Source organism: Eptatretus burgeri, chromosome 1 (assembly GCF_056783735.1).
Source record: "Eptatretus burgeri isolate ZD-2024b chromosome 1, Ebu_testis_v1, whole genome shotgun sequence".
Classification (NCBI taxonomy): domain Eukaryota; kingdom Metazoa; phylum Chordata; class Myxini; order Myxiniformes; family Myxinidae; genus Eptatretus; species Eptatretus burgeri.
Window position 1 is genome coordinate 16,642,016 of NC_140961.1, and position 25,707 is coordinate 16,667,722.

At 47.8% G+C, this 25,707-nt stretch overlaps 1 protein-coding gene across 1 annotated transcript in view; it reads left to right on the forward strand.

The window, feature by feature from the left end:
* LOC147033942 (dedicator of cytokinesis protein 1-like) overlaps nucleotides 1-25,707 on the forward strand; it is a 681,090-nt gene that overhangs the window by 12,110 nt on the left and 643,273 nt on the right. Inside the window, exons 5-8 of the mRNA XM_085873660.1 lie at nucleotides 4,423-4,519; nucleotides 9,311-9,459; nucleotides 10,934-11,063; nucleotides 22,648-22,811. Of these exons, the coding sequence (XP_085729786.1) occupies nucleotides 4,423-4,519; nucleotides 9,311-9,459; nucleotides 10,934-11,063; nucleotides 22,648-22,811 (540 nt within the window). The remainder of the gene's footprint in view (nucleotides 1-4,422; nucleotides 4,520-9,310; nucleotides 9,460-10,933; nucleotides 11,064-22,647; nucleotides 22,812-25,707) is intronic.

Sequence of the window (25,707 nt, forward strand, 5' to 3'; positions counted from 1 at the left end):
GCCAATTGCCCACCCGCGCAGGATAGAGTTGCTCGCCAAATTCGACCTACCTAAGTACCTGCGCGAGTGGTCGACCGGGCAATCGTACCACGCCACAAGCCGACTCCGGACATGAACTGCTTAAGCGGTTCGTTCCATATTACAGGGATAACTGAGCAGAGTTATCGTCGGCCTTGACGGTTCCGATTAATTACCGGGCGTTTTAAACCCACTACGAATCTCTTACGCGATGCAGGATGGAGAGTAAATAAAAAGGAAGGATACGAAGCAGAGCGGGAACAGTTCAACAAGCAAGCATTTTATTTACACTCACAGACACAAAGCAAGCACGTATCCACAGCCATACAATTATGCAACAAAAGCAAATGCAGAGTTAAAACTGAATAGAACCGACACACGGTATCACATACGCAGTTCTACTTTACGGACGGCGCCACCACAAGCATTTACACAAAAAGCAAAGGAAAAAGAAAAGAAGTCGCAACTTCTCTTTTCGTGTCTGGTGAGTCCCTCTCCCACGACCGTCAGCGTGGTTGCGCCTGGCCCCGACCTCTCTCGCGGCCGGCGAACCCTCTCCGGCACTCCTCGTCCGGATGCACAGGTCCACCTCACAACCGGCGCTGCCGCGTCTCCCATCCGTGCCTCCGTTGACAGGCCACTCGCCAAGCCGCGAGCGCAGGACCTCTTCCCCCGACAAGACAAGCAGCGCCAAGAAGAAGACGACGTCTATCCCAGAAGCTCAAACAACCCGAAGAACACAGGAACTCTCGAAGACAAGGAGACAGGAAGCCTCGAAGCCTTGAAGACTTCTCAAGGTCCGTGCTGTCCGCCTTTTGTAGCGCGGGGCTCCGCCCTTCGCTCCACCCCGTTTTCGGCCCCGACTCCCTTCGAGCTTCTTGGAGAAGCCTCTCGAAGGGGGGCGTGTCCTCTCGCTCTCCCTCCACCCCGCCCCGTGCGGGGGCTGGGGGAGTCAGTTTTGGCTCAGGGCCAGTGAATTATTCCCCCAAAAAGAGGCCCCCACCTTTTCTCACCTTTGACCCCCGGCTCGGATCGCACTTCCACCACACCAAGTGCGGAGAATTTAGATGGGAGAAACAGGTGGGAAAAACCCCCAGCATCGTTGGTGGTTTTTGTTCTTCCACGGACATTGTGACCGCACGGGGCTTTTTGAATGGCGAGTGGCGAAGATGTGTTAGCGTAGGTGGTGGAGATGGAGTGGTTGTAGTGTGGTTCGCGCTGTGGTGGGGATGGCGTGGTTGTTGAGATGCTGTTTGTTTGAAATAAAAGATAGAACAGAAAAATGGCTAACTCAAAGCATCGCAGCCCAGATGGATCACATAAATTCCCTCTATACAACGGGTTTGGGCTAACTACACATGGACTTATCGAGATATCTCACCTGAGGACTCTTTATGGTGTAATGCGAATTTCCACAACCGTAACAATATTTCAGGTACCTTTTGAGCTTGAAAGCTGATATTTGGACATTACAGTAAACAAGCAATTTGGCTATAAAGGGTATTTTTAATTTATTGATTTATTGATTAATCTATTGATCGTTTATTTATGTAATTTTTCGATTAATTACTCGATTAATAAATTTTCAAAAAGTTATATGTTCAGATGAAACGGTGGTGGTTTCGGTGTGCTATTAGCCAATTGATGAAGAAATTAATTATTTTACGATTATTATTTATTTATTTAAATTACGCAATTAAACAATCAATTATTGTACACTGCTCCCTCCCAATTCCGTCTCCATGTGCCGAAGGCACCCCAGCAGTGTCGCACGTTGGAGAATATGTTATTTATTTATTTGGCATGGGGTGGTGTACTTTGAATGTAGCTCTGTTTATTTCTGTTACTTTTAGTATTTTTGCACATCTGTTACATCATGACTTGTACTTGAACAGGTTTACAGCTCAATCCATGATGATGATGTTTTGAGTTGTTCTATGACATTTATTCTGAGCCTCTCCCATCTATAGAACCAGTCTAGACTCTAGAATCTCGAGGCTATTTTGTGTCTCTTCCCATCAAAAGTTCAAGCAAGCAGTGTACCCCCATCACTTGTCATCCCAAATTCTGACCCACGCTCTTTATTACCCCCATTAACCTTCCCTAACCCAACCACCTTATTTGTTAGCTTCAGTCTTTTCTTCTCTCCTCCCTCTCCCTCGTCCTGTTAGGGTTAGGGTTAGTCCCAGTATTTGTCCCACTGTCAGTTTCACCTTGCTTTTCCATGAGACATAATCGTGGAAAGAAAAATAAAAAAAAGTTTCCACATCAGAAATAGCACAAAGAATAGTCTTGAAACATTGGTCGGTTTTGTCAACACGTAAGGGATGAGTTGGTTGCATGGAAATGGTGATACCACTAAGTCAACCCTTTGTCTGCTTTCCCATTGTTGTCAAGTTGTTATGAATAATACAGCACACTATGTACACTCCAAAATGACTAAATGCATCACATATGTCATGTCACGTGACTAAATATTTCATGCATTCCACACTCAGGAAAGTCTTAATTTTTGGTCAGACAACGAAGTGTTGAAATTGTTAAACAAGCAATATGTTATCTTTGCTCTCTCTCTCTCTCTCTCTCTCTCTCTCTCTCTCTCTCTCTCTCTCTCTCTCTCTCTCTCTCTCTCTCTCTCTCTCTCTCTCTCTCTCTCTCTCTCTCTCTCTCTCTCTCTCTCTCTCTCTCTCTCTCTCTCTCTCTCTCTCTCTCTCTCTCTCTCGACCTCTCGACCTCTCTCTCGACCTCTCTCTCGACCTCTCTCTCGACCTCTCTCTCGACCTCTCTCTCGACCTCTCTCTCGACCTCTCTCTCGACCTCTCTCTCTCGACCTCTCTCTCTCGACCTCTCTCTCTCTCTCGACCTCTCTCTCTCTCTCGACCTCTCTCTCTCTCTCGACCTCTCTCTCTCTCGACCTCTCTCTCTCGACCTCTCTCTCTCTCTCGACCTCTCTCTCTCTCTCGACCTCTCTCTCTCTCTCGACCTCTCTCTCTCTCTCGACCTCTCTCTCTCTCTCGACCTCTCTCTCTCTCTCGACCTCTCTCTCTCTCTCGACCTCTCTCTCTCTCTCTCGACCTCTCTCTCTCTCTCGACCTCTCTCTCTCTCTCGACCTCTCTCTCTCTCTCGACCTCTCTCTCTCTCTCGACCTCTCTCTCTCTCTCGACCTCTCTCTCTCTCTCGACCTCTCTCTCTCTCTCGACCTCTCTCTCTCTCTCGACCTCTCTCTCTCTCTCGACCTCTCTCTCTCTCTCTCGACCTCTCTCTCTCTCTCTCTCGTCCTCTCTCTCTCTCTCTCGACCTCTCTCTCTCTCTCTCGACCTCTCTCTCTCTCTCTCTCGACCTCTCTCTCTCTCTCTCGACCTCTCTCTCTCTCTCGACCTCTCTCTCTCTCTCTCTCGACCTCTCTCTCGACCTCTCTCGCCTCTCTCTCTCTCTCTCTCTCGACCTCTCTCTCTCTCTCCGACCTCTCTCTCTCTCTCCGACCTCTCTCTCTCTCTCCGACCTCTCTCTCTCTGACCGACCTCTCTCTCTCTCTCCGACCTCTCTCTCTCTCTCCGACCTCTCTCTCTCTCTCTCCGACCTCTCTCTCTCTCTCTCCGACCTCTCTCTCTCTCTCCGCCCTCTCTCTCTCTCTCCGACCTCTCTCTCTCTCTCCGCCCTCTCTCTCTCTCTCCGCCCTCTCTCTCTCTCTCTCCGACCTCTCTCCCTCTCCGACCTCTCTCCCTCTCCGACCTCTCTCCCTCTCCGACCTCTCTCCCTCTCCGACCTCTCTCCCTCTCCGACCTCTCTCCCTCTCCGACCTCTCTCCCTCTCCGACCTCTCTCCCTCTCCGACCTCTCTCCCTCTCCGACCTCTCTCCCTCTCCGACCTCTCTCTCTCTCCGAGCTCTCTCTCTCTCCGACCTCTCTCTCTCTCCGACCTCTCTCTCTCTCCGCCCTCTCTCTCTCTCCGACCTCTCTCTCTCTCCGTCCTCTCTCTCTCTCCGTCCTCTCTCTCTCTCCGGCCTCTCTCTCTCTCCGACCTCTCTCTCTCTCCGACCTCTCTCTCTCTCTGACCTCTCTCTCTCTCCGACCTCTCTCTCTCTCCGACCTCTCTCTCTCTCTCTCTCTCTCCGACCTCTCTCTCTCTCTCCGACCTCTCTCTCTCTCTCCGACCTCTCTCTCTCTCTCCGACCTCTCTCTCTCTCTCCGACCTCTGTCTCTGTCTCCGGTCTCTGTCTCTCTCTGTCTGTCTCTCTCTCTCTCTCTCTCTCTCTCTCTCTCTCCGACCTCTCTCTCTCTCTCCGACCTCTCTCTCTCTCTCCGACCTCTCTCTCTCTCTCCGACCTCTCTCTCTCTCTCTCTCTCTCTCTCTCTCTCTCTCTCTCTCTCTCTCTCTCTCTCTCTCTCTCTCTCTCTCTCCAGCCCAGAGGAAACGATCATTCCCTGTACGCCACATCTTCTCCAAGAAATTACAGCCACACTGCGAGAATGGGCCACCATATGCCTCATGCATTACGTGGTAATGTCCACCATCGCAGTCGTGGTGCAGCATGAACATTTGGTGTATAAGGCCGTCGAGCAAGCTGTTTAGTCTAAAATTTGCAAACGAGCTTCTCATATAATTGCTTTGAAAAATGCAATTTTAAAGATCACAACAAAGCTGCTTGACATCTTGTATAAATATTTGTGTAATCTTCATGAACCTCTAATCTTTCATCACAAGGCCACACCACAAGTGCGTAGGTGCCCTGGTCAGTTTTGCTTGCACTGTCAGAACACTCTGTGTGAAATTTGTCAAACTGTGCTATATTATCGAACTCACTCAAAAGTGATGCAATCCTCAGCAGGCTTTATGTAGATTGATATCAAAAGTAGCACTGTCTTTTGAGAGGAGTGCCAACATCCTCAGTCCATTGTGTACAAGCACCCTGGCTCCATTGTGTACCAGGACCCTGGGTCCATTGTCTATCAGCACCCTGGGTCGATTGTGTAGAAGCACCCTGGCTCCATTGTGTACCAGCACCCTGGTTCCATTGTGTACCAGCACCCTGGGTCGATTGTACACCAGCACCCTGGTTCCATTGTGTACCAGCACCCTGTGTCCATTGTGTATCAGCGCTCTGGGTCCATTATGTACAAGCACCATGGCTCCATTGTGTACCAGCACCCTGGGTCCATTGTGTACCAGCACCCGAGGTCGATTGTGCACCAGCACCCTGGGTCCATTGTGTATCAGCACCCTGGGTCCATTGTGTACCAGCACCTTGGGTCCATTGTGCACCAGCACCCTGGTTCCATTGTGTACCAGCACCCTGTGTCCATTGTGTATCAGCACTCTGGGTCCATTATGTACAAACACCATGGCTCCATTGTGTACGAGCACCCTGGGTCCATTGTGTATCAGCACCCTAGGTCGATTGTGCACCAGCACCCTGGGTCCATTGTGTATCAGCACCCTGGGTCCATTGTGTACCAGCACCTTGGGTCCATTGTGTACCAGCACCCAGGCTCCATTGTGCACCAGCACCCAGGCTCCATTGTGCACCAGCACCCAGGCTCCATTGTGCACCAGCACCCAGGCTCCATTGTGCACCAGCACCATGGGTCCATTGTGTATCAGCTCCATGGGTCCATTGTGTATCAGCACCCTGGGTCGATTGTGCACCAGCACCCTGAGTCCATTGTGTACCAGCACCCAGGCTCCATTGTGCACCAGCACCCTGGGTCCATTGTGTATCAGCACTCTGGGTCCATTGTGTATCAGCACCATGGGTCCATTGTGTATCAGTACCATGGGTCCATTGTGTACCAGCACCCTGTGTCCATTGTGTATCAGCACCCTGGGTCCATTGTGTACCAGCACCCTGTGTCCATTGTGTATCAGCACTCTGGGTCCATTGTGTATCAGCACCATGGGTCCATTGTGTATCAGTATCATGGGTCCATTGTGTACCAGCACCCTGTGTCCATTGTGTATCAGCACCCTGGGTCCATTGTGTATCAGCACCCTGCTCTATTGTGTATCAGCACCCTGGTCCATAGTGTACCAGCATCCTGGGTCCATTGTGTATCAGCACCCTAGGTCGATTGTACACCAGCACCCTGGGTCCATTGTGTATCAGCACCCTGGGTCCATTGTGTACCAGCACCTTGGGTCCATTGTGTACCAGCACCCAGGCTCCATTGTGCACCAGCACCCAGGCTCCATTGTGCACCAGCACCCAGGCTCCATTGTGCACCAGCACCCAGGCTCCATTGTGCACCAGCACCATGGGTCCATTGTGTATCAGCTCCATGGGTCCATTGTGTATCAGCACCCTGGGTCGATTGTGCACCAGCACCCTGAGTCCATTGTGTACCAGCACCCAGGCTCCATTGTGCACCAGCACCCTGGGTCCATTGTGTATCAGCACTCTGGGTCCATTGTGTATCAGCACCATGGGTCCATTGTGTATCAGTACCATGGGTCCATTGTGTACCAGCACCCTGTGTCCATTGTGTATCAGCACCCTGGGTCCATTGTGTACCAGCACCCTGTGTCCATTGTGTATCAGCACTCTGGGTCCATTGTGTATCAGCACCATGGGTCCATTGTGTATCAGTATCATGGGTCCATTGTGTACCAGCACCCTGTGTCCATTGTGTATCAGCACCCTGGGTCCATTGTGTATCAGCACCCTGCTCTATTGTGTATCAGCACCCTGGTCCATAGTGTATCAGCATCCTGGGTCCATTGTGTTTCAGCATCCTGGGTCCATTATGTATCAGCACCCTGGGTCCATTGTGTATCAGCACCCTAGGTCCATTGTGCACCAGCAGTCAGCACCCTAGGTCCATTGTGCACCAGCACCCTGGGTCCATTCTGCACTTGCAGCCTGGGTCCATTATGCACCAGCAGCCTGATTCCGTTGTGCATCAGCACCCTGGGTCCGTTGTGCATCAACACCCTGGGTCCGTTGTGCATCAGCACCCTGGGTCCGTTGTGCATCAGCACCCTGGGTCCATTGTGTATCAGCACCTGGCTTCATTGTGCACCAGCACCCTGGCTTCATTGTGCACCAGCACCCTGGGTCCATTGTGCACTAGCACCCTGGGTCCATTCTGCACCAACACCCTGGGTCCATTGTGTATCAGCACCCTGGGTCCATTGTGTATCAGCACCCTGGGTCCATTGTGCACCAGCACCCTGAGTCCATTGTGCACCAGCACCCTGGGTCCGTTGTGCATCAGCACCCTGGCTCCATTGTGTATGAGCACCCTGGGTCCGTTGTTTATCTGCACCCTGGGTCAATTGTGCATCAGCATCCTGGGTCCATTTTTTACCAGCACCCTGGGTCTATGTTGTATCAGCACCATGGGTCCATTGTGTACCAGTACCCTGTATCCATTGTGTATCAGCACCCTGGGTCCATTGTGTATCAGCACCCTGGGTCCATTGTGCATCAGCATCCTGAGTCCATTGTGTATCAGCACCCTGGGTCCATTGTGTATCAGCACTCTGGGTCCATTGTGTATCAGCACCCTGGGTCCATTGCGCACCAGCACCCTGGGTCCATTGTGTTTCAGCACCCTGGGTCCATTGCGCATCAGCACCCTGGGTCCATTGCGCACCAGCACCCAGGGTCCATTGTGTATCAGCACCCTGGGTCCATTGTGCATCAGCACCCTGGGTCCATTGTGGATCAGCCTCCTGGGTCCATTGTGTATCAGCACCCTGGGTCCATTGTGTATCAGCACCCTGGGACAATTGTGTATCAGCACCCTGGGTCCATTGTTTATCAGCACCCTGTGTCCATTGTGTATCAGTATCCTGAGTCCATTGTGTATCAGCACCCTGTGTCCATTGTATATCAGCACCCTGGTTCCATTGTCTACCAGCACCATGGGTCCATTAGCACTCTGGGTCCATTTTGTACCAGCACCATGGGTTCATTAGCACCCTGGGTCCATTTTGTACCAGCACCATGGGTCCATTGTGTATCAGCACCCGGGGTCCATTGTGCACCAGCACCCTGGGTCCATTGTGCACCAGCACCCTGGGTCCATTGTGCACCAGCATCCTGTGTCCATTGTATATCAGCACCCTGAGTCCATTGTGCACCAGCACCCTGGGTCCATTGTGTATCAGCACCCTGGGTCCATTGTGTATCAGCACCCTGGGTCCATTGTGTATCAGCACCCAGGGTCCATTTTATATCAGCACCCTGGGTCCATTGTGTATCAGCACCCTGGTCCATAGTGTATCAGCACCCTGGTCCATAGTGTATCAGCACCCTGGGTCCATTGTGTATCAGCACCCTGGGTCCATTGCGCATCAGCACCCTGGGTCCATTGCGTACCAGCACCCAGGGTCCATTGTGTATCAGCACCCTGGGTCCATTGTGTATCAGCACCCTGGGTCCATTGTGTATCAGCATCCTGGGTCCATTGTGTATCAGCACCCTGGGTCCATTGTGTATCAGCACCCTGGGTCCATTGTGTATCAGCACCCTGGGTCCATTGTGTATCAGCATCCTGGGTCCATTGTGTATCAGCACCCTGGGTCCATTGTGTATCAGCACCCTGGGTCCATTGTGTATCAGCATCCTGGGTCCATTGTGTATCAGCACCCTGGGTCCATTGTGTATCAGCACCCTGGGTCCATTGTGTATCAGCACCCTGGGTCCATTGTTTATCAGCACCCTGGGTCCATTGTGTATCAGCATCCTGGGTCCATTGTGTATCAGCACCCTGGGTCCATTGTGTATCAGCATCCTGGGTCCATTGTGTATCAGCACCCTGGGTCCATTGTGTATCAGCACCCTGGGTCCATTGTGTATCAGCACCCTGGGTCCACTGTGTATCAGCACCCTGGGTCCATTGTGTATCAGCACCCTGGGTCCATTGTGCATCAGCACCCTGGGTCCATTGTGTATCAGCATCCTGGGTCCATTGTGTATCAGCACCCTGGGTCCATTGTGTATCAGCACCCTGGGTCCATTGTGTATCAGCACCCTGATCCATTGTGCACCAGCACCCTGAGTCCATTGTGCACCAGCACCCTGGGTCCGTTGTGCATCAGTACCCTGGCTCCATTGTGTATCAGCACCCTGGGCCCATTGCGCATCAGCACCCTGGGTCCATTCCATGCTTGGGGTTTATGTATCGACATTATCTCCATTATGTGTAAATGATGCGATGTTGATATGGCACACACATGATAAGCAAAATGACCTTTTCCTCTTCTTTATTAACCTTATAATTGCTTTAAATTTTTGAAGTTTTCACAAAAACGTGGATTGATGGTTTTAATCTCACCCTATTTCCCCAGAATGGCGGGGTGGAACGAATTATGCAAGATTGGTCAAGGTTAAACAAGCTGCTGAACTGGAGGACACAACTGCTCTCAGGGAGTCTTCCAATGGATGAGGTGTTTTCCATCCAGCAGTCAGTCACCTCGACTATTGACTATGGAAACAAGTAAGTGTTGGTGGTGGCCTGATTTCGGTTTAGCCAAGAATGATAAAACAAAGATTGGTTCCACAAAGAAGAGAATTGAGGGACAATGGAGTGAGGATGAGCAGGAAGTTTAAACATGGGGAAAGCAACAAGGCAAGTTACCGGATAAGCATATAGTGCAACCTTATAGGACTGATGTGAAACTTTGCAATCATATAGTGCAACCTTTTTAAGACTGATGAGTATGTTCTATAACCCTCATTAATTCTGGGATTGCCCCATTGCATGGTGACCCTGTTATTGACCGCCTGATGCTTGCTATTCACCACATTCCATGTTATACTTTTGTGAGTTCTTCGAATCTTTTGTCCATTTCGCAATTTTGCCTTCCCCAAGTTTAATCTTCCTGCTCACCCTCACCCCTTTGTTTCCCAATTCTCTTGTTTTTGGAACCAACTTCCTGTGTCTGTCATCTCATCTTCCCTCAATACAGCTGCTCATTGTTGTCTCATAATGTCTCCCTTAATATCCTGACAAGCTTTGTTTTTTTACTAAAACCAAGTTTTGAACTCTAACAAGACAACACCCTGTATAATTTGCCTTTGGGAGGAGTGGGTTCATGAATAAATTGATTGATGCCAATGACAATGGAATAGGAATAGAAAAATAATGGGCTGGCTGTTTGTGCTCCCATCTGTACCCATGGTTCATGATATGGGGAACACAGGTTCAAATCCTCCGTGCCAAGTGTGTTTGTCCATTGTCTTCTCATGTCAGTGTAATTATTGGTAAAGTATACTAATGTGTACTTGCATCTTTGTCCTGCATGCAAATTATGTACAAGCTCCACTGTGAGCTTTCGATCAATGTAAATAAACAAATACTGCACAACACTGTGTACAATGATGGACTCTTGGCTTGCTGTTGAAGGCTCGTGTCCTTCGTATGCAGCACAAGGCTGTGGGTAACATCATTGGCTGAGGCAGCGGTTGTGCCGCTGATGCAGTGCCCTCTATTACCAGTACACTGGTACTCGTTTTGCTGACCTCAGAAGGATGACAGGCTGAGTCAACCCCACCTGGTGTTAATTCAGCAGCAATTCCTACACAGGAAGTCAGGACAGTAATTTGGAATTTGTTGAGGGTGCCCGTGATAGCTCACCTACTCTTCACGAAGGACACCGTGGGATCCTTCACGTCCACCAACTGATGGCAGCAGACGTGGACGCCCGGTTTAACGTCCGTCCATCCAAGGGACAGCATACACATTGATGAATCACCCTGCCTGTGAAACACCAGGATGACAGTTTATAGCTGGGTCGGGATTCGAACCCAGGCTTGACAGCTTAGAAGCGATTTTGCATACCTCTCAGCCATCCTACCAGCCTACAACTATTGAGCTAATGTAAAATATTTTCAACAAGTGACATGTTGTCCTTTTCCTGAATTTTTCTGCCCTTTGCCTCCCATGTTCCCTGACCTCTTTGCCATATTAGAATGCTAGGTTTGGACCTGGTGGTGCGTGACAAGGATGGTGTCGCCCTTGATCCAGACGGCACCAGTACCATCAGCTTGTATCAAGCTCACTGCGATTCGACTACTCGACTGGCCACTGCGGAGGAGCAGGTTAAAAAAAAATCTTTAATTTGATTGAAGAAAACTTTGAGTACTGTACTTTGCTTTGCTCATTTGTTTGGTGGACTCTACATTTGGGTATTCAGCAAACAGCTTGGATGTTTGTCTTGCTCATGACACAATTAAGATGGAAGCAGTGGCCAAGAATGACATTTTAAAATGCTCATTTCAAACACTGCAACGGCCTGTTTTCAGGATGCTCTCACAAAGTCCGACACATTTTCCATTTGGAGTTATTTTTAGTCCAATGTCTCATGCTTTTTGTTTCGTGTCGTTATCCCTGCCTTGAAAAAAAATATGGGCAATGCCTCTGTGCTCACCTGGTAGAACTAGAGAACCACTGGTAGGTATGGATGACCCACAAAATATGTAAATTAGCCAATGGTATGAAGAAACTTGTGAAAGCACCAGGCCACTAGTGATTCCTACCAAGTTACATCGACATCGGGTGAATACTTTTTGAGAAGAAGTCAAAAGTAGCGATACCGGAATCGTCACGACCTTTTACCTTTAAATTGACCTGCGTAATATGTAATTTTTTATGGGATTTGCAAGGTATCAGGATGCCTTGGTTATCAGAAATTCCTCAAAGTTTGGTGAAAATAGGACTGTTAGTTTTAGCATCATTGGTGATGAAGGATGTGGTCAAGTTTCACCCAAATTGTGTTTGTAGTTTCAGAGAAGAAAGCAAATTCCTATTTCAGGGGGTCAAACCTGGACCCATATTGACCCCCTCCCCTCCCCTTGTGGACATCCCTTGACCCTGATTTTTGTTTATGCCATGAACAAGCTTTTGTGCATCACGGGTGATGAAAGTTGTAGTCAAGTTTCATCGAAATCATGTGCGTAGTTTTGTAGATTAAGATCTGAGCGTTTACTTACTGACTCACTGACCGACTGACAGACACTGCACGATGTTAATAACCTCACTTGAACAGTTTTTTTCCAGGTGAGCTAAAAACCAGGGGGATATTGTAATCAGATCTATCTATTTGTCTATCTGTCTGTCCGGCTATCTCCTCCTAAATGGTTGTGTGCTCTGGGTGTCTGTCCAGCTACCTCCTCATCAACTTAATGTTTTCGAGGTTCAAGAGCAGTATCATTTTTGGCCTCACCCCCAGGGCCGTGGGTGGGGCTCAAGGTCAAATACCAAAAAATGCAATGACGGGCACATTTTTTTTTAACGATTTTGAAGAAATTTTATTTCTGCAATCAACATTGGGCGATTCATGAAATGTCGTTATGTTTCTGGGGTGGGTGTTAGAAGTTACCATAGAGCAGATAGGAATGTACTGTATGGAGTAGCATGGACCGTGTACGAGTAGTTTGCCCATCTTGATGTAATATGTAGGGACACGACAGCTTAAGGAATGTCTTGTTTGTATGTGTACCATACAGGGGGTGATGCATGGTAATAATTAAATAGAGATTATGGTTAAGGAAATTGTATGTATAAACCCCGATGTAAACCTCTACCGGGGGCACTGGGAGACTTTGCAAGAGAGAGAGAGAGAGAGAGAGAGTGGTGGAGCTATCGATGCCTTCCAGGGGTGGAGCGTTGCCCAGGGAGAAGAGGCAGGAGATAATTGAGTGGTAGGGTGTGTCGGAGAGGTTCATCGAGTTCTGAGGAGAAAAAGGAGAGGAGGCTTGTGGAGTTGAGGATCATACGAGTCTTAGGCGAATACAGTGGAGGGAGGAAAAAAAAGAGTCTGAGAAAAAAAAGATATTTGAGGAGAGCGAAAACCTGGTGATGGCTTCGCAATTATGGTGGCTGGCTTGGGATCTTCGGGTCCTGAGTTTGAGCCCCCTGTCTACCGTTGACTTAACACGAGGAGGATTTGACTCAACCTTGTCATCCTTCTGAGGTCGGCGAAATGAGTACCAGAATACTGGTGATATGGCTATTGTATCAGTGGCACAGCTACACCCCCAGCCAATGATGTTATCTGCAGCCTTGTGCTGCATACGAAGGAGAAGTGAGGAGTGAGGAGAGCGAGAGAGATAATTTGGCCCTCAAATTGAGGAGAACGAGAGAGAATTTGGCCCTCAAATTGAGGAGAGCTTTCTCTGAGGAGGTCATCCTGTCTACCTGTCTCTGCCTGGTCATCTGCTGACTGCCTGCCACCCATCATGCTGCCCATCGTCCTCCACATTGCCTGCTCGTGGCTTCTCCACAACGATCCTCCCCCCACCCTCCGCTACCACAAATGCCGAGTTCCCTGTTTTTGTCCTTTTCCCATCTATGACTGAGTCTGGAGTGTAGCGTTTATTCATAGCTTTCAGTTTTTTGCTTTTATTCTTGTTGTATGTAATTATTTCTTAATTGCATTCCTTTCCTTCCCATCCAACTCAACGTCGTATTCCTTCCGCCGGTCAATCTTCCCTTGCTTGTGGTTTGGGAATAAACCCATTTGTTTTGCAAGAGTTAAGGTTCTCATGTCTCTCCTCACGTCCTGCGTGCTGTCTGACATTAATTCTGTCTGGCATTGGTGTTTCCACCTGGTTTATTCCCTCCCAACTTCTGACACCAAATGTTGCATCAACTGCTCAACCAACATCGAGCTCGTCGTGGTGGGAGGTTAAAATCCCGTGATGAACTGAATGGTTTGAGCTCCTGTGGAGACGTTCCAAATTAATGGCAGACAGCGTGTGGGTCGTGAGGAGAGACACGAGAACCTTAGCTCTTGTAAAACAAATGGGTTTATTCCCGAACCGCAAACAAGGGAAGATTGCCCGGCGGAAGGAAAATGATGGTGGTTTGGGAGGGAAGGAAGGGAATGCAATTAATAAACAATTGTATACAATGAGAATAACAGCTATGGCACCATACTCCGGACACGGTCACAGATGGGAAATGGACAAAACCAGGGAACTCTGCTTCGGTGGTAGTGGGGAGGATGATTGCGGAGCAGCAATGAGCAGGCAATGAGGAGGACGATGGGCAGGATGATGGGGGCATGCAGCAGGCAGATGATTATTCAGAGGCAGGTAGGCAGTCCGACCTCCTCAGAGAAATCTATCCTCACAATGCAATTGCCAAATTCTCTCTCACTCTCCTCAGATGTCCTTTTTTTCTTCAGACTCATTTTTGGCACTCCGTCATGTTCACCTCAGACTGGCACAATCATCATACTCCATAAACCTCTCCTTTTTTTCCTAAGAACTCGATGAACCTTTCCAACATGCCCTTCCACCCAATTCGCACCTCCCTTTTCTCTCCAGGCAATGCTCCACCCCTGGAAGGTATCGATAGCTCCGCCCCTCTTTCTTGCAAAATCTCCCAGTGCCCCCTGGTAGAGGTTTACATTGGGGTTTATACACACAATTTCCTGAACCATAATCCTTAACTAATTATTACCACGCACCACCCCCTGTATCGTGCACATACAAACAAGGCATTCCTTAAGCTGGCATGTCCCTACTTATTACATCAAGATGGGCCAACTACTCTCACACAGTCCATGCTACTCTATACATTCCTATATGCTCTATGGTAGTATCTACTCCCCCTCCCCCTCAAACATAACACAATGTAATATTTTTTGGGGATTTTATCCCCAGTTAATGCCCCATGGGGTGGGACTTGGGGTAACATGTGTCAAAATAGAAGGTTTTTGTGAACTCAAAATTTGATGTAGGGTTATTTCTGGTGGAACCTTCGGCTATCTTTCAACTTTGCTTTAAGTGGGAAGCATTAGGGTTTTATGCCTGGTGTTTGCTTTATGGTTCGGGTGGTGGGCTTGGGATCCGAGGATCCTGAGTTCAAATCCAATTCGGCTGTTGAATTAATACCAGGTGGGGTTAATTCTGCCTGTCATCCTTCTGAGGTTGGCAAAATGAGTGCCAGCTTGCTGGTATACTGTGTCGGAGTGGCAATCCGTCCAGGAATTTGCCCAATAGCCAAGGTGACTGCTTAAGCAGCACCAATGCTCTGCACAGAATATGATCCCATTGGATGGATGGATTAGGGTTTGCGATGGCATGGCATTGACTTCCCTCCAGTTATGTGTGGCCAGGTCATGTCCTCGTCATTTTAAGGGCGCATAACTCACCTTGTTGTTTTTTGTTGTTGTGTTTTTATTATTTAAATGTTTTATTTTCCTCCTTGGACCAGATGTTTTAATTCTTCATGACCCAGAGGGTGCTATTTAGCATGTGTCTGTACTTCTGGTGCACACATTGGAAAACAGAACGACAAGAAGGAAGCCATTTTGTGCGAGTGGTCAGCGTGGAGATTCGCACCCAAGTTAGGGAAGTACGTGTGGTCTCCCGGCAGATGTACTCTGCTGACTGGTACGACTGCTCGTATGGAGAGTTCTCTCGGGTTTCCCTGCGTTCTCAGACCATTCATAGTGAAGCTTTTTGGTCTCCAACTTTAAGAGGATTTTGTCAGTCCTCGTGACATTGTTGATCCGCAAGCACTGGTCAGATAGTTTACGGCCTTATGTGCCATCCGGGTGACACCATTGTCCTCTATAGATGACTAAGCTGTTTTAGACACTGTATAGGCAAGGTAAACTTTTGGTTAAGCTGTTGCATTGGTTTGTGACTGTAACCGGAATAGCACAGAGTGCAGCAAACAAGTGTCTGTAAGTGTACTAAACACAGTCAATGTAAGTTCATCAGTGTCTGTTTCTCTTTAAATAGAGAGCCCACACATAACATCGACGTCACTCAAGGTCAGCACTTTCCCAGATTGTTCCAACGGGGCAGGTCTAAGCAAGCCTCATCCCATTGAATGTTTGTGCCCCCTTTTATAGTTTCCATCCCTAGGTATGCCTAGTGTTGGCTTAATGACTAGGGTGGTGGGCTTGGGATGCAATGGGATCCAATGAGATCCAAGGATCCAGAGTTCAAATCCCACTCAGCTGTTGAATGAATACCAGGTGGTGTTGACTCTGCCGGTCATCCTTCCGAGGTCGGCAAAATGAGTGCCAGCATTCTGGTATACTGTGTCGGAGTGACGACCTGCCCAGGATTGTGCCCAATAGCCAAGGAGATTGCTTTGGCAGCAGGTCTCCTTCAGGGATCTCAAAGTTAAGTTTCTGGTCGGTATCTGTCCTGTTTTAACTGTTTATTTTCTCATCTACATGTCACTGTGTGTTCCTAGTTGTTTTATCTCAAAAATCGTGCTATTTTGTAAGTTTTCGTCGACCTTGTCTTACCGGGTGCTTGAGGCCTACCCATCCTTCCCCTCAGTGTACGATCATGTTTGTTTGTATTTTCTCCCCATTACCTTCAATTTCTATCTTCCCCACTTTCCCAACATCCCCCATCCCTCCCAACTAAACACTCTATTTCTTGTCTTAAACCCCCCCCCAAAAAAAACTACCTTTCTCCTTGCACACTCACGAGTCTCGATCCTTCTTCTTCTTCTTCCTCCTATCCTTCTTCCTCCTGGCAGCACACCATCTTTGTTCTACTGAGGAGACCCTCTCTCGCCATGACCTTCACGATTTCTTCCGATTTACCACCTTCCATTCCCGAATCTTACCTGTTCTTCAAAAATACATCAATAAACAATAATCTTCCTTGTATCCTTTCGATCTCTACACCTCATGCAACCACGTGTCTCTTTCTCTTCTTTCTGGTACGTTTCATCGACCCAGCAGCTTCACACTACGTTTACCATTCCAAATTCACCATACACTTCCACAATTTTACTTCAGCCTTCCCTTTTCCGAATGTTGCGCAACCCTTATTTCAAATTAATAATTTCACTTTTGACGATACACCTACCATATCCAAGTGCTTCTCCCATAACCACGTGATCTGTTTACACCCCCTGCATTTATCGATCCAATTTCAACATTCACCTCACGATTTTTTCTCCAACACTTCCATGACCTAATCTGATGAAAACTCTCTCAAAAAATAATAATAATAAAAATAATAATAATAAAAACTATCTCTTATAATGCTTCATCTTCCTCTTTCACACGTGTGGTACTCTTTACTGTATCATAATGCACTACTCTTCTATTTACACAGACTTCTCTCAATTCGACCTTTCCTTCATACCTTGCCTCAAAAATCCAACTGTTACAGCGTTTCTTCTCTCCATTCTCTGAATTCGCCTTCATTGCATCCCTCAAGAAATGTGTTTAATCTCATCTCTGACCTAAAACTTGAAAAAAACCCCAGTTTGCTATGAATGTTCGCTTTCCATCAACCATTCTTTTTTTTTTCCAATTTCAGTGCCAACTCACCCCTTTCACCCCTCACTCTCAAAGCAACCATCCCACTCTTCTCCCTCCAACCCTCCTCACCTCTCTCAAAAACTCCCCCTCACCTTTCTTCCTCAACTCTCCCCACTCACCCTTCTCCCACCATTCACCCCCCCTCACTCACTCTTCTCAAAGATGCCCCCTCTCATCCACAAATCTGCCTCCTTCCACTGCCCTCTCACCTCCATCTCTTCACTCCACCTCCTCAAATCCTCAACTGCCTTCTGCCCCCTCTCTTGTCCCCCTCTCCTTGAGCACCACAGAGCCTTTTATCCTACTCATCCGGCCCCCTCCGTTAGCTATTCAGCAACCCCCCACACTCTTTCAACAACTCTCCTCACCTCCCACCCTAGTCCCTTGTCCTACCCTCCCCCTCCCCTCCCACTCCCTGTACCCAAAGACTCCTCCCCCTCTTCATTAACAGTGTGGACCTCAAATATCCGAGGCTTTCGCTCAAACCTTTCAGATCTTTCCATACAGGTTGCCACTGACAAACCAGACATAATCTGCCTAACAGAAATTTTCCTCTCCCAAGAGGTGTCTGACTCCCAAGTATCTCTCCCTGGTTACTCCCTCCTCCGGTATGACAGACCTGAGCCTCGTCTTGGTGGAGGAGTTGCTCTCTTCATCAAAGACTCTATTCCTCATTCTCCATGCACTGCCCTCACTCCCACACACCCCCAGGAATACCTCTGGCTACGACTTCCCCTCCACTCCCACCTCGTGTTTATATGTGTACTGTACCGTCCACCAAACAGTGATGACTCCAACTACACCTCACTTTCCGAAAACATGGACCAACTTCTATCTTCTTATCCAAACTCTCTCTTCCTCATATGTGGCGACTTCAATTGTCATCATGCCAGTTGGCTTGGTGTGGGTACCTCTCTCACCTGTCATGGCACTTCAGCAAAAGCTTTCTGCGACTCATTGGGACTGAATCAATCGGTCAACTTCCCGATCCGGATCTCAACCAATGGTACTCCCTCTCTTCTGGATCTGATTTTGACAAATTTCCCTGACAATATCTGATCCTCTTCCTCCGCTCCAATCGGTTCATCTGACCACAACCTTGTCAAGGTGGACATCTCTCTGGCTATTATCAGAGAGCCACCTCACCGGCGTCGAGTCTGGCATTTCACTTGTTCTGTGTTGTTTGTTCTGAAACAACTTGCCTTTTCCTCATGGAAAGCAAACCCAACTGAGGGTAATCTCAGTTCCTTCCATAAAGCTCGGAACAAGTGTGTGTCTACCCTCAGCAGAGCCAGAATACAACATATTTCTAAGCTCAAGTCTGAACTTTCAAACCTCTCTCCCTCCTCAAAATCCTGGTGGCGTCTAATCAAATCTGTTCCTGGTGTATGTTCCCCCTCCATCCCCTCCTTTACCTCAAAAGGCCGCACTGCTGATACCGCAAGTGAAAAAGCTGAATGCCTAAACTCGGTGTTTGCAGCTAAATCTTGTGTCCAAATCCCATCGCTTTCTCCACCCACCTTACCCAGTCGCACTCAACTGTCCCTGGACTCTGTGTCCTTTTCTTCTGACTAGGTGGAGAGCTTGCTGTCAAACCTCGACTCAGATTCTGCAACCGGTCGAGATGGCATCAGCCCACGTGTCCTAAAAACCTTCTCTTCTGCTCTTGCTCACGCTCTCTCTGTTCTATTCACCCTCTCATTTGCCCAAGGTCATCTGCCATTTGCATGGAAATCAGCAAACATTACTGCCCTACATAAATAAGGTGCAAAAACAGATCCCTGCAACTACAGAAAAATCAGCCTTCTGCCAATCATCAACAAGGGTATGGAATCCATCATCACTTCAGACATTAAATCCTTCCTCTTCTCCAATGGCTTGATTTCCGATCATCAATTTGGTTTTAGACCAGGTCACTCTACCCTGGATATGCTGCTTCTGCTCTCCCATCAATGGATGGAGGTCCTCTATGCCAGATATGAAATCAGAGCCATATCCCGAGACACATCGTGTGCTTTTGACACAGTCTGGCATCCTGTCCTGCTCACCAAACTCTCTTCCTGTGGTATCCAAGGCGATCTCCACTTATGGCTCGCAGACTTCCTCTCCTGTGGCAGTCAACGTGTGGCCCTAAATGGAGTTCTTTCATCCCCTCTTCCTGTCCAGGCTGGAGTTCCTCAGGTAGTGTTCTGGGCCCTGTTCTTTTTCTGGTTTTCATCAATGATCTCTCGGACTCTCTGGAAAATCCTCTTTTCTCTTTGCTGATGACTCCACCCTCTGCCTAACCATCTGTCATGCCTCAGACCGGCAAGCAGCAGCTTCTTCAGTCACTGCAGATCTGGGGAAAATCACAAACTGGTCCAACACGTGGAACATGTCTTTCAATCAGGACAAATCTCACACTCTCACAATGTCTCTCCAAAGGACCATTTTGAAACCCCCCACCCATCCACTTTCTCAACAATCCTCTGGAAGAATTCCTTTCTTTCAAGCTTCTGGGTCTCACTATCTGCCACGATCTTTCCTGGGAAAGCTCCATTTCAAATCTCACCTCCAAAGCCAGTCGCCGACTGGGAATCCTCCATCGTGCAAGGTCCTTCCTCGGCCCTCCTGAGCTCCTGACCACTTACAAAGCTTTTGTCCACAGCCTGATGCAGTAACACTCTTCCCTCTGGGCTGGTGCTCCTGCCTCACACCTTTCTCGGCTTCACGCTGTGGAAACCAAGGCATTTCGGATCATTGACATCTCCCGCAATGAGGCTGAGTCTTTGAGCCTCTCACTCTCTCACCGCAGGTTGGTCGGTGGTCTTTCTGCCTTCTCCCATCTCCTCTCCAGCCTTGGCCTCCTGCTCTCTCTGCGATTAGTCCCCACCACATTTCCGCAGGGCTCTCAAGGTCCGCCAATAACCCCCTTCTGGAAAAACTACCAAAATCAGGAATCACTGCTCACCTTCACTCTTTCATTCCTCTTTTTCCCACCTTTGGAATAAACTCCCTCACTCTATTCAATCCCATTCTTCCCTCCAGACCTTCAAAACAGCTGTTCACCACCACCTCTTATCATCCCCCATCCAAATCCTTGATCTTTTCTACCCTCGATAATCCACCAAAGTGCACCTCCTTCAAATTCCCTGCTTTCCTTCCTGAAAGTTCCTGCAATGTCCATCTTCTATTCCGCATGTTCCCCATCCCATCCCTCTCCCTTCCACAGATCTCCTAATGTCTCTGTTTCCCACTGTTTTGTCCTTCCCACTCCCGCCCCTCTTATCTCATGTCCCCCTTGCTGTGCGTTGTGTGTTAGCTATCATACAAGCCTCGACAAGGTATACAAAAAAAGAAGCCAGGAGACTGTGCTGGCCATTCCATGATTTAAAGCCTACCATCTTGTTCTTTTCTTCTGAGGAAGTTCTGACATAGCCTGGAGGTATGTTTTGGGTCGTTATCTTGTTATAGGATGAACCCCTGACCTAATCGGCGTAGACCAGAGGGTATTGCATGGTGCTGCAATATGCTGTCGTCGCCCTTTTGGTTCAGGATGCCAGTCACTGTGCAAGTCGCCGACTCGGGATCCAGCAAAAGAGCCCCAGATCATCACGCTTCCTCCTCCATGTTTGACAGTTGGTGTCACACACTGAGGAACTATCCTTTCACCTCCTCGACGGTGTACAAAAACCCTGCGTGATGAACCAAAGATTTCAAATTTTTATTCATTCATCGGTCCATAAGACCTTCTAGTTTTCATGTGTCCACTGGCGGTGAGTGCTTCATGGCCCAGGCAAGCCTCTTTTTTCATTATTTTGCCATCTTAGCAATGGCTTTCTTACTGCCACTCAACCTGTCAATCCTGCAGCTCGAAGTCTTCTCTTCACAGTTGAAACTGAGACTTCCTTATTTCGACCTGGGTTAAGCTGTGGTTGAAGCTGCTTTCCTGTGAGCCGCTTATCACGCAAGCTTTTGACTCTCATAAACTTGTCTTCTGATTGTGTTGTGGCTTTGGGTTTGCCAGACCTCTTTCTGTCAGTTTACTCCAGTTTCAAAGTGCCTTTTGATGGTGTAGGAAACTGCACTCACTGACACCTTGGCTTCTTTGCAATTTCTCGAAAGGAAAGACCTACACTTTTAAGGGTTATAATGGTCTCTGTCTTCTTTTGTTAATTGACTTTTTCTCGCCATTGTGATCGCAATAGTCTACTTCCTGCAGTGCAATCTTGTCCAAATAATGCTTGAGTATGTTGCAACACATTCTGTTCCAACACTGCTTTTATTCAGACAGAGGGTTTGTAACTAATCAACAAAAGTTGGGACACCTGTAGGAATTGATTGCATCAACTTTCAAGGCTTAATTTACTTCTATTGCTGCAGAACAGCTGCAGTTTCTGACCCATTACTTGTTCCCTGAAAAGAGCCTTTTTTAACAACTCTGAAATTTACATTATTTTTCAGTTTTTGGTAACCTGAACTCTTTTTTTAACTTCTGGCAGTTTACCGCATAGCTTTGTACCATTTCAGGTTATTCACTGGACTTGAACTGCTTAAATTTCAGTAAAAACTGGGAAAATGTGGGTGTTCTAAAACTTTTGACCGGTGGAGTATGATTGGAAAGATTATGGCTATTCACGTTGCACGCACCATTGTGTCTCCACTGCACAGACCTTTTCGTACGCACACCCCACCATTGGGCCTGTTGCTAGGCCCAATGCTTGATTCATTGCATCCTACATTGTGTTCTGTTGTTGTGAGAAAGTGTTCACATCGACTTTGACTTTCAACTCAAAATTAACATTCAATATTCGAGATATCCCAATAATTTATCATGCGAGTCAAAATATATCTGCAATGAGTGGACCTACCAAGATGGCGCTTGTTGGAGAAAAATTTGTACCGCTCATAATCCTTCCAATCTTATATACAGTTCAATGCTCCAGACCCACCAGTCAGAATGCTCCCAAATTTGGGTTAGAACATTAGGCCAGGGCCCAGATATGCGACAGGTGCAGTGGTCCTATTTTAATTTTGCATTCGTTTTTTGAATTTTGAAAGAGTTTCCAATTTTTCATTCCGTCTGCTTTAAACACAAATTCCCATTGGTCCATTTTTCTCAGTGTTCCCATCTGAGCACTTGATATGGAGATCCGAGGTACAGATCCCACTTGCTGTGTTGACTTGTCCGTTTTCTCCTAACTTTCCTCTTGCCCTTGTTCTACTTGGACTGAATGGAAAAGCTTGTCGATGTGCCTTGGCTGACTGGAGATGAAATTCCTTTTGACCTTTGAGTGCAGTGTTTGTTTGCGTTTAACCTGCAGTTCAGTTATGTCTTTCGTTGTTCTTTGCAGATTAACATTACATTTTCTTTTTCTTTTTTAATTGTCTTGCAGGCCATTAACATTGACATTCTGGACACCTCTTTGGGAGGAAACAATGCTCTCGGCTTTCCCAATTTTTCTCTCTTCCTATTGCTCAAGAATTTTGTTTGTAAAATTGGTGAAGAGGCCGAGGTGTGCATGGGGCTGTATGATGGGCAGGAGAGTGCCTTCATCAGGTAAGCAGACTTGATGCAAAATGACTTAATAACGATTTGAACAACTAGGAGTTTGGATGAATATCCTTTGTCAATCGGAAGATGTTTTCTTTGTCATGATAAAAAAAAACTTTCAGTTATATACACAGCTGACTGGGCAGTTATTTTTGATTTATTTACTTATTTCATTTTTTTGTTTGTTTTACATCTTCTAAGACTCATGGAAGAGCATTCACATAGATTATTTGCACAAATGCAGATAGAGACACCAGAGGAGACCTTCGGGGGAAATGCCGTAACTTCCATTTCCCCAAAAGGTCTTGTTTGGTGTCTTTATCTGCAGGTATGCATAATATATAACTCATTAAGTTCTGAGTCTCTTGTGACGTTTTTTTCTCCCTGCAGTTAATGGGACAATTTAGGAAAATGACCCCCATCCCCTTCCCCTATGAGAATCCAACACACAGAGTGTCTGTGCTCTATCCTCTACATGCTGAAAATATTGTGAAGAAGCAACACATATCATTTTTAAAGTCTTTGGTATAACTGGGCCAGAGTCGGAATCAAATTGCCACCTCCCATACTCAGAGTGGATTATCCAACCACCATCCCACCAATTATTGTTTAGATTCATCATTTTAATAATTATAATCCGTTGTTTTATAACGATTCATTGGAGTTGGAAATCCAGTAGATTACTTAACAATTAAAAAAATCAACTACCTTTTGCACCGTTGACAAAACTAGGGCCAGTCAAGCCCTTTGGGACAAGGTGGGAGTAGTACCCTTCCCTCTGGTGGTGGATTACCATTCTCAGCCCATCTCTGGTGGGCAATGTGCTGCGGAACATTCTTGGAAATGTACTTTCCAATCTGTCATTTTTGAAATGTTTATTAATCACAATATATACTCCATATCATTATTTTGAGAATGTTCCATTGTATTTTAAAAAAGATGAAGATGATTTGAAATACTGGCTACCACCAAAGGTGGCGCTATTTCTGCTATATATATATATATATATATATATATATATATATATATATATATATATATATATATATATATATATATATATATATATATATATATATATATGTATTGTTACGAATTTCGCCCACCCGTCATGCGATCGGTCGCTTGACTCGAATGGCGACCGCGTCACCCACCGGAACGGACAATTCAGTCGTGACCCTCTTGGAACTATCGCCAAGGAGCTAGTCACGGGTGGGGGTTTAACCTCACCACAACCCAGTCCGCATTCTACACGCCCGAAATAGGGTGAATCGCCGAAAGTCGATATACCTAAGTACTCGCACGGGTAACCTCCCGAGGGGTTGTACCACGCCACAGGTCGACTCCGGACACCAACCGCTTAAGTGGCTCGTTCCATGCTACAGGGATAACCGAGCGGAGTTATCGTCGACCTTGATGGTTCAGATTAGTTACCGGGTCTTTTAAACCCACTATCAATCCCTTACATGATGCAAGATGGAGATTCAACAAAGGAAAGGACAAAGCGAAACGGGAAGAGTTTGACAAGCAGTTTTAATTCTCTCTCTCTCACACACACACACACACACACGCACACACACACACACACACACACACACTCACACACACACACACACACACACACACACACACACACACACACACACACACACACACACACACACACACACACGGCAAGCACGTATTCACAGCCATACAAAAATGCGCATATAATAGTCAAAGCAAGAACAATACGCAGGGTTACTACTGAATAAAGCAATGTACAAGCACTTATACGGGTTTACTTAATTGACTGGCGCCACACACACATTTACACCAAAAGCAAAGAAAACACAAGCCACCCTCACGGGCAAGGAGGCAGACAGGTCCGTGGACCAAATGAACGTGGGACCTGGGTGATCGGCCAGGTCCACGAGACTGAAGGGGTCTTACCCGCGCCCTCATGGCGCGATGGCGGGCTTGCCGCAATGTCCGCGTAACGCGCTTGACTCCGTGCCCCTGGTATGGTCAGTGAGCTCCTCCAGGCGTGCGTTGCGCAGGCACGTGTTGGTCAGTCGACACCACGGTTGGGGCGGGGAGCGGACGGGGTTACCGGCGCTATCTCAGCGCGGATGGGGGAAATTGTTGATGCTCGGGTCAGGAGAGGGGAATGGCGGACGCTCCGTCCCGCTAGCGGGGTCTCGGGACCGCACCGACTCCGGCGAACCCTCACCCCTGAGTCCTCTTCTGCGTCCCTGCTCCACGCCGCGACTCGTCCCTCGACCTCAACTCCGAGCTCCGTCGCCTTCGACGTCTGATCCTCACAACGACAACCTCTCAGGCTCCACGACTTCCGACAAGCGCCACTTTCTGCACCCCTTTCTTCACACACGAACTGCGTTGTCCTCGCGTCTTTATAGATCGGGGGAGGAGCTTGTATGCAGATTCGCGGATCAAAACGCGCTTGGAGGCGGGGCCACACCGCCCGACGGTCGCCCATTGGACCGAGAAAAAGGGGTGTGAAGCCTTCCTGATCTGTTTTCCTCTCCTAAAAGGAACGCATTCACAGCGGGTTCGGAGGCGGGGCCATGCCACCCGATGCTCACTCATTGGATGGAAGAAAAGGGGCGTGAAGCCTTCCTGATCCGTTTTCCTCTCCTAAAAGGAACACATTCACAGCGGGTTCGGCAAGAATCACCGAACGGGCCCTGGACAGCACGATGTTCGGTGTTGACTGGTGGTGTGGTTGATGGTTGTGGAAGGAGAAAGGCGAAGGTGGTGGGGGCTTTGCTGTGGTGGTTTGGTTGTTGGCAGGCGTCGTTTGGGAATGGCGGTGAAGCGATGTTTGCGGGATGGAGTTGTGGAGGTAAAGAGGCGAAGGTGGTGGTGTTTGAGTTGTTGGCGGCTTCATGGTCCAAAATAA